The 9,747-nt window shown below is 46.0% G+C and overlaps 2 protein-coding genes across 2 annotated transcripts in view; both read right to left on the bottom strand.

Moving 5' to 3' along the window:
- The window catches only part of LOC119409593 (DNA-directed RNA polymerase III subunit RPC7-like), a 37,495-nt gene that overhangs the window by 15,126 nt on the left and 12,622 nt on the right, over window positions 1–9,747 (bottom strand). The gene's annotated exons all lie outside the window — the stretch shown is intronic.
- Window positions 14–9,747, bottom strand: part of pex13 (peroxisomal biogenesis factor 13) — a 12,165-nt gene continuing 2,431 nt past the window's right edge. Inside the window, exons 2-4 of the mRNA XM_037676667.1 lie at window positions 7,924–8,609; window positions 7,636–7,758; window positions 14–519 (exon numbers count right to left, since the gene is read on the bottom strand). Of these exons, the coding sequence (XP_037532595.1) occupies window positions 203–519; window positions 7,636–7,758; window positions 7,924–8,609 (1,126 nt within the window). The 3' untranslated portion in view covers window positions 14–202. The remainder of the gene's footprint in view (window positions 520–7,635; window positions 7,759–7,923; window positions 8,610–9,747) is intronic.

The following is a 9,747-nucleotide window of genomic DNA, read 5'->3' as shown; positions in this document are numbered from 1 at the left end:
TGGACCACCACTGGACCATCACTGGACCAGAACCAAACTGTGACAGAAGGAAGGATAAAAACTGAAGCTGTCAGAAACCAGTTTCAGCTGAAGTCAAGATCTTAATCAGGAACCAGCAAAAACAGAACCAGTCCGGAGTGGTTCTTGCTGTATGGCTACACCGACGGGCACAGTCACCACAGGTCAGTCTTCTCAGGAAGGTTCAGCATCTGTTGAGGTCTGAGGTTCTGGCCTCAAAGGAAATTGGGCTTCTTTGGGGTCCAGGGGTTTCTGGGGGTCCTGCAAACACAGACTCCAGCAGCTGCTCTGCGGAAGCGGTGTTGGAGGCTGGATAGAGGTCTTGGATCTGATCTTGGGCTCCTGTTTCAAAGGACGATGGGTTCTGGACAAGCCCGTGGACCTCTGTGGTCTTGTGGCCTCTTCTCTTGCCGAGGACTTTCACGTAGTTGGCGGGGACGAGTCCAGTTGTCCGACCGTCTACGCTGGCCAGCAGCCAGCCTCGCACCCGGGGCTGCTGCTCTAAAGACCAAAGGACAGAAAATGTTAAGAACTGTGGATGGTACATCTTTTTTAATTATTTGAATAAGTAAATCAATTTAGACCTCAGTGCTGCATTTGATATGATGCACTGAGGTCTAAATATAAATAATTGAATATGATATGGGAATTACAGGAACGGTTCTAGAGTCAGAGTCAGAGGTTTTATTGTCATTTTAACTATGCACAAGTACATATTGAAATGAAACAGTGTTTCCAAGTGTTCTAAATTGGTTTAAATCATATCTGATAGATTCCAGTTTGTAAATATAAACAATGAATATTCTTCATACAGCAAAGTTAGTCATGGAGTTCCTCAGGGTTCAGTGCTTGGACCAATACTCTTTACCTTATACACTGCCTGAACAAAAAAAAAATTGCCACCAAAAAAAAAAAAAAGTCACACACTAATCCAACATTTTTCAGTCAGGTCATCTGGACAGTTTCTTTGTTTTTGTGCTGAAACGCTTCGCCTTCGGTCCGGAAGGCTTCATCAGTCAAGGAAACACACAACAAAACTGATTCTTCCCCCAACAGCTTACTCCAAAGGTCCAGATGACCTGACTGAAAAATGTTGGATTGTATACATGGATTATCGAGCGTGGACTTCGTCACACACCAATATTTGGTTGGAGCGCCTTTAGCTTTGATTACGGCATGCATTCACTGTGTCACTGTTTCGATTAACTTCTGCAATGTCACAAGATCTGTTTCATCCAGTGTTGAATTAATTTTTCACCAAGATCTTTCATTGATGACTAGACACTAGTCATGATGGGTGCATCACTTCACCTGCCTCTCTTCTTACCCTGATGCACCATCACTGGAACAGGGTCAATCTGGACTCAGACCACATGACCTTCTTCCATTGCTCCAGAGTCCAACCTTTATGCTCTCTAGCAAATTGAAGCCTTTTTTTCCAGTTAGCCTCACTGGTTAGTGGTTTTCTTAAGGCTACACAGCTGTTCAGTCCCAGTCCCTTGAGTTCCTTCAAATTGTGTGTGTGGAAATGTTCTTACTTTCACTATTAAACACAGCCCTGAGTGCCGCTGGTGTTTTTCTTCCGTTTGATTTCACCAAATGTTTAAATGATCACCGATCACGATCATTCAGGATTTTTTTTCCGGCCACATTTCTTCCTTGAAGAAGATATGTTCCCACTATCCTCCCAGTTTATAATAATGTGTTGGACAGTTCTTAAATCAGTTTTAGTAGTTTCTGCAATCTCCTTAGATGTTTTCTCTGCTTGATGCCAATGATTTGACCCTTCTCAAACAGACTGACATCTTTTCCAAGACCACACCATGAGTCTTTCCACATGGTTGTTTAAGAAATGAGAAGCAACTCATTGCACCAGTTGGGGTTAAATAACTTGTTGCAGCTGAAAGATAATCGTCCGTGCAGTAATTATCCAATAGGAAGCTCGGACCTGTTTGCTCAGTTAAATCCAGGTGGAGACAAACACAAAGCTCTCAACAACCTAGCTCCATCTTATATTACAGATCTTATTGTTCCATATTTTCCTAACGGAGCACTTGGCTCTCAGGCTGCAGGTTTACTTGTGGTTCCTAGAATTTACAAAAACAGAATGGGAGGCAGAGCTATCAGTTATCAGGCTCCTCTCTTATGGAAACAACTTCCCATCTCTGTCCATGAGGCTGACACTGCGCGCGCAGCGCAGCCGCGGTGGTTTTGGTCATCTCCAGTGGAAATTAACCAACTCCGGACTGTCTGCTGCATCATCTCCTGCCGACCATCTCCTGGATATTCGCCTGTCCGGGTGCTTCGTTGATCCTGTTGGGTCCTGCCTGATCCCCGTAGTCGAACCTGGCCCGCGCTGCAGGCACGTGCACAGCTGCGACATTTCTGGTCCTCGGAGGCGCGGTTCAAACTCCAAAAATCTAAAACAGCTGATCTGTGCTCCGTGCTTAGCTTTTCCTTCATCTACTGGTCCTACTAAGATTGCTCTGTTGAAAGTGAGGTCACTGGCAAATAAAACCTTCATCTTAAATGACTTTTTCTGCTCCAATGGACTGGACTTCATGTTTGTTACAGAGACCTGGCTTGTCCCTGGTGAGTTAAGTGTTTTTTCTGAACTTTTGCCGGTGGATTGTGCCTTTTTTAATGTTCAAAGGACTTCTGGTAGGGGTGGTGGATTATTAACAGTTTTTAAAAAGCTCTGGAACTGCAGACAGCTACAGGCTGTGAAATTTCAGAGTTTCGAACTGCTGTATTTTGAGCTGGGCCGCTCCAACCCAACACTGTGCGGCCTGATCTACAGGCCACCCTCGTACAACAAAAATGTCATAAGTGAATTTTCTGACTTTCTGTCTGGAATACTGTTCAACTACGACAGGGTCTTGATCCTGGGAGACTCTAATGTACATGTTTGCTGTCCTAACAAGCCTTTGGTGCAGGAGTTTCTAAATCTGATAATCTTTCAACCTTGTGCAAAATGTTGTTGGTCCAACTCATCAACAGGGACATACACTTGATTTAGGTTGTTTTCACACCTGATAGTCTAAAAGACTCTGTTCGGTTGGGGACCAATATTCATAACATTTTGTTTACATTTCACTTACACTTCACTTTTCAATTACACTTCTGATGTCAGCACTGCTGATGGACGGCAGCTCCCTCCGGCTTCTCTACAGTCTTGTTATGAAACTGACCAGTTTTTCGAACTGGACTAAAGTTGGTCCCCCTTCCAACCGAATTCGGTGTTCAGTGACTCAGAGAGCCGGACGGGACCGTCCAAAAATATATTTTGGTCCAGGACCGGCCGCTCCCACGCCACCGGTAACTCTGAGCGCACCCTGCCGGCCAGGTGACCCCTCGAGCTGGGGAGTCGTCGCACGAAGGTCCGGTGTTTTTTCTCTCTCTCTGGACCCCAACAAAAACAAACTTCTCATCTGGACCTTTGTGGTTCTACCTGATTCCGACAAGAATCACCGGGTGGCATTTCGCTGGTTTTCTGCTGGACTGGCCCTCGTGGTGTCTTCATTGGTGTGGAGGAAGTGTACCTGTGTCCCCCGAACTGGACCAGTCCCCCACAGCCAGAAGGTGGCTGTGGGGGACTTCGTCTTCAACAGAGCCGGTCTCAGCTTCAGTGAGCAGCCCGTCACTTTTAACGAAGGACTGTCTACCTCCGTGGAATCGCTGTGTCCACCTGGAGTAGACGCTCCGATGTTTGAAGCGCCACCGGAACCGGACTGAAGCAGAACCGGGCCAGGGACAATTTCAGCCTCTTCGTCTCTCGAGCTGTGGTGCGCCGGAGCCGGACTGGAGCGGAACCGGACCAGACCAGTGACGACTTCAGCCTCAGCCTCTCCGATAAGTCTCGTTTTTCACCGGGGGTGCCTCTTGTGCTGTCGGGTGCGGAAGTGATGTGCAGGGAAGCGGAGGAGCAACGTGGAGGAGCAGGGCTGCGTGGCGCTCGAGAGAAGTTCGGAGTTTACATCGGAGTTGCTGCAGGCCTCCATCCAAACTCACCTGGATAATAATTATTTTTATTTCGGATCACGTTGTTGTCCTGTTGACCTGAAACGAGCTAGGATCATGCCTTTCATTTCAGGAGGATTTTCTGGCAGCTCGCTCTATTTGCTGCTAATAATCTGTTTCTGCCTGTTGGTTCTGGACCCAGCTTCTGTTTCCCATGGGAGCATCCATCCATCTTTGCAGGGGGGCTGGAGCCCCCCTCAGCCCAACTCAAACTGCAGTTGGGCCACCTCGTCGGGTTTGTTTGCCCATTTGATTTGTGAAGTTTTATGGTCTGAGACTTTTCTGCATCATTCATATTATTGTCATTATTTTCAAATCTCAGATTATCTGGAGTCACTGAATCTTGTTAATACACCTGGATCTGCCCATCACTGCAACTTTCACTGTTTTTGGGTTCTGAATGATCAAGTCTTCATAAAAGTTTCTCATGGTTTGATTATGGGGGCTAATTTTCACACTGTTAACTCCTGTAATTACACATTAGTCACGAAAAAATCAAGAAAATGTCTGATAATGTTGTTAAAGCTGTCAGGGATTCAGCCCAATCCTGGACCCCCCACTATTTATAGGACACCAAATGACTTTAAAAACGTGTCAGGACTTCATTTTCTGCATGTAAACGCACGTAGCCTTCTGAGAAAACTTGTTGCCTTGAAAATTCTGATCAGTTCTTCTGGGGCAGATGTAATCTGCATCCCTGAAACCTGGCTCAACAAATCTGTACTGAATAAATGACCTGGTAATCAATGGATTTAACATCTGTCGCTGTGATCGTCAAAAAAGTGCGGGGGGGAGTTACTATTTACATCAGAGATTCTCTGGTTGTTAGTCTTGTGTCTTCTAAAACAATTCCAAACCAGTTTGAAGCCTTAGCTGTAAACATCACTTTGAATGGAGGCCAGATTTTATCTGTAGTGTGTTATCGTCCTCCCTCAGCAACACCCGAGGCTCTGTCCTCCCTGATGGAATTTCTTGGTAATTTAAAATTCAAAGAGATCTTTTTGGCTGGAGATTTCAACATTGACTGGGATAAGTCAACCCCCCTCTGTGATAAATTCAAGGAATGTTGCCTGTCTCTCAATCTAACCCAATTGATCAACTCTCCGACAAGATTAAACAAAAACCGTCCTGAAAAGTCTTCCATATCAGACCAGTTTCTAACAAATATGCCTCACAAATTCCCTGGTAAAGGTGTATTCGCTGACATTTTGAGTGATCATTGTGCGACAGCGACTCTCAGAGATATTAAACTTCCACCTTCTAAGCCCAGATTAATCAAAAAAGGGATCCGAAACGTTTTTGTGAACAGTCATTCCTCTGGGATCTGTCTCACTTTGACTGGCATCGTATTCTATTAACTGATGACGTAAACTCTGCTTGGAACTATTTTCATAATAGTTTCGAGAACCCTGTGGTGGGTACTCTGGGAGTATGGGGTACCGGGCCCTTTGATACGGGCTGTTAGGTCCCTGTATGACCGGTGACAGAGCCTGGTCCGCATTGCCAGCAGTAAGTCAGACTCGTTTCCGGTGAGAGTTGGACTCCGCCATGGTTGCCCTTTGTCACCAATTCTGTTCATAACTTTTATGGACAGAATTTCTAGGCGCAGCCCAGGTGTTGAGGAGATCTGTTTTGGTGGCCTTAGGATTGCATCTCTGCTTTTTGCAGATGATGTAGTCCTGTTGGCTTCATCAGATTGTGATCTACCGCTTTCGCTGGAGCGGTTCGCAGCCGAGTGCGACACAGCCTGGATGAAGATCAGCTCCTACAAATCCGAAGCCCTGGTCTTGAGCCGGAAAAGGGTAGAATGCCCTCTCTGGGTCAGGGAGGAGGTCCTGCCCCAAGTGGAGGAGTTCAAGTATCTTAGGGTCTTGTTCACAAGTGAGGGAAAAATGGAGCGTGAGATCGATAGGCGGATAGGTGCAGCGTCTGCAGTGAAATGGGCGCTGTACAGGTCTGTCGTGGTGAAGAGAGAGCTGAGTCAAAAGGCGAAACTCTCAATTTACTGATCGATCTACGTTCCTACCCTCATCTATGGTCATGAGCTTTGGGTTGTGACCGAAAGAACGAGATCTCGGATACAAGCGGCCAAAATTAGTTTTCTCTGTAGGGTGTCTGGGCTCTCCCTTAGAGATAGGGTGAGAAGCTTGATCATCCGGGAGGGACTCAGAGTAGAGCCGCTGCTTCTCCACGTCAAGAGAAGCCAGTTGAGGTGGCTCGGGCATCTGGTTAGGATGCCTCCTGGACGCCTCCCTGGTGAGGTGTTCCGGGCACGTCCCACCGGGAGGAGACCCAGAGGAAGACCCAGGACACGCTGGAGGGACTACATTTCTCGGCTGGCCTGGGAACGTTTCGGGATTCCCCCCGGAGGAGCTGGCCCAAGTGGCTGGGGAGAGACAAGTCTGGGCCTCCCTACTTAAGCTGCTACCCCCACGACCCGACCCCGGATAAGGGGAAGAAAATGGATGGATGGATGGATGGACCATTTCTATCTTAACATGTGATTTTTGACCTGCCATTGTGTATCTGTTCCTACCAAACCCAGCCGGTTGAAGCAGATAGTCGCTTGTCTTGAGCCTGATTCTGCTAAAGGTTTCTTCCTCAAGAGGGAGTTTTTCTTTCCACTGTCGCCTTCATGCTTGTTCAAGATGAGAGTTCAGTGATGGAGTTAAACTCAAAGCTGCTCCTCAGATAAATAATGTTACATTATTAATTTTTTTTAAATAAGAATGTTTCTGTTAACTTATTTTATATATAAATGTTTCTGTTCAGTGCCCTGAGACAACGTATGTTGTGAATTGGAGCTATATAAATAAACCGTACTGAATTAAAAATTTAATAAGAGTCAATTGGTTTTACCCAAAATGTCCGTACGTCTACTCACTCTCATTATCACACTCTTGACCTGGTTCTGACCTATGGCATCGAGAGTAACAATTTAGTAAGACATCCTCAAAATCCTGTTCTGTCTGACCAGTTTTTAATTACCGTATTTTCCACCGTACACATCGCACCGCCCTATAAGTCGTATCAGTCCATATGTCTAAAAATGTGGAAAAAAAATCCATAAATATGTCGCTTCGCCGTATACATTTAATCTGTTATGCTTCACCGCTAACGCGTCGCGTTTGATTTGCATCACCGCTGACAACCTGGAAATGTGACCCGGTGGTGTGCCAAAAATCAACGGGCTGCCAAATAGTGGCCGCGGGAGCGTGCATGGGAGGACTTTAACAAGAATTTAACAAGATTAACACTTAAAAACAACTATTTGTTTGCTCAAAATTATATTAAAGGCAGTGTTTCACCTAGTTAACTTGCCATGGCAGGGTGCTCATCTCATCCATGATTTTTGTTGACGGGAGACAGAGACATGTCTGAGCACAACTTGTATCAACAGTTTTTGAGTGAAGGTGTGTGTGTGTGTGTGTGTGTGTGGGGGGGGGGGGGTCAGCATGAGGGAAGAGGAGCCTTTAGCTTTTTAGCTAGAGCGTTCTAACAGAACCCGTCAGAACCTGTCGGAGCCCGTCAGAACCTGTCGGAGCCCGTCAAAACCCATCAGAGCCCATCAGAGGTCTTGTCACAGAAGAACCTCACCTTTAGGAGCTAGGTTGAGAACGTCTCCTGCCCGTAGAGAAACCTCCTCGTCAGAAGCAGCAGAGAAGTCGTACTCAGCTCGGGCCACGACGTGATCCTCCTCCCCGCTGGCCCAGTTCGAGGCTGAACACAGAACATGATCACAGGTAAAGGACCTTCACGTAGTTAACGTGGTTAATTTAGACTGGTGTTCTGGTTGCGTCATCAGCATTTCACTGGAACTTTGACAGGAGACGCTCTCTCCAAGCTGGATCAGAACCAGAACCAAACATTAAGCGGAAGCCTTACAGTTTTCCTCGAGGCCTGAGCTGGAGCTGAGCAGCTTCCAGATGAGGTAGGGACCACCCAGAACCACAGCAAAAAACAGGAAGATGGGCCAGGATTTCACGCTTGGCTTCTTGGAGGAACCTGCAGCAAGAACATCACTCACGCTGTCGGCCCACAAGTCTTCAACATCACCGTCGGCCCTCCTCAGTAAGCGCCGCAGCCAGCGGTACAGGTATCGCAGTGTGCGCACCAAAGCAAACGCTGACAGAACTCTGGTGAGGTCGGCACGCAGCCGGCTCAGATGGTTGGCCACGTCCAGAACAGCTCGAAAACTGTTATAGACTGCCGAAAAGGTGGCATCCAACATCATGCTGACCGATGTGAAGGCCTGGACGATACTTTCAATGGACTGGAAGGCCCCGCGGCTGCTCTCCTCGGCCTGCTGCACAAACCGACTGGGGGCCACATCTTCTGTGCGGGGTAAGTGTCTGTACCCCCCCAGGTTGTAGCTGCTGCCGTATGAATAGGGGCTGTAGCCACCATAGAAGGAGCTCCCATAGGGGCTGTAGGAGGAGGTGAAGGAGCTGTAGGATGGACGGTAGGACTGCAGGATGGGACGAGGAGGCACTGGAGGAGCCATCCTGGTTAGGACCGGAGGGCCCCCAGAGGTCAAGGGGCTTCCTGCAGCTGGTCCAAAACCTGCAGACCTGTTCAAAAACAAAGACAAGCTTAGATCCATTGTTTGAAAATAGAACATTGTGTTCCTCTTTACTGATCCAGATTTATCTGCGCTGACAGGGTCAGTCAACTAGAACCACTCGCGAACTGTCTAAACATTAAAACCTGCCTTAAACTGAGGGCTCGTTTACGTAGCTGCTGACAGACATCAGTGTTGGGAAGACACGCCAGTTGGATCCAGTTCTAATATTGCTATTAATATTTACTGAACGAGCTGTCGAGGCAGGCGCATATTTCATGCATGGTGCTGGACTATAACATGCTAATCAGAATAAGCTTTATTATCAATGCACCCAAGTACAGCAATATTATGTCTGTACATTGAGTACTTGGGCGGCTGTGGCTGAGTGGTTAGAGCAGTCGTCCTCCAATGCAAGAGTTGAGGGTTCGAATCCAACAGCAGTCACATGTCGAAGTGTCCATGGGCAAGACACTGAAACCCTTGTTGCCTCTGATGTATGTCCCATTTGTGTATGAATGTGATCTAAAGCCCTGATTGGTCTCTTTAGAATGATTTGTTCAATTAGCTTTGTAGAGATCTAGTAGAGTGTAGGACTGTAACTAACGATTACTTTTATAATCGATTAATCTGTTGATTATTTTTCCTATTAATCGAAGAAACAGCAAAAAAAAAAAAAAAAAACTTAATGTTTTAATTTCCACCTCTTTATTCCAAAATTGAACATTTGACTGACATAGCAAATCGCACATAAAACAGGTTGCTACTTGACTATTCTGTTAGTAAAACATTGAATAAAAATAAAAAAAGTTAGTCAAATAGCTTCAATAAAAAAATAAATGTACACAAAAATATATACAAATGTATGCTTTGTACCTGCACAACATGTAGCTACTTTGTAAAATGCAAAAGTAGCTCAAAGAGCAATTAAACACACACACACAAAATACTTAATTGCGCACATTTGAGTAGATGTAATAAAATTACTGTAATTCCTGTTTAAATGCAATTCATACTGCCATACATGTCGTGTCTTGCAACATTGCCAGCAAAGTAAAAGTTGAAGCTTAATCTCCTGATGCATGCTCAATAATCCAGGTAGAAAAATCTAAAAAAGTTAAATCTGGTCCTCTGGACATTCAAAAAAA

This window comes from Nematolebias whitei, chromosome 5, assembly GCF_014905685.2.
Source record: "Nematolebias whitei isolate Nwh7 chromosome 5, NemWhi1, whole genome shotgun sequence".
In the NCBI taxonomy this organism is placed as follows: Eukaryota; Metazoa; Chordata; class Actinopteri; order Cyprinodontiformes; family Rivulidae; genus Nematolebias; species Nematolebias whitei.
Note: the sequence above shows the minus strand (reverse complement) of the source record. Positions and strands in the feature narration are given on the sequence as shown.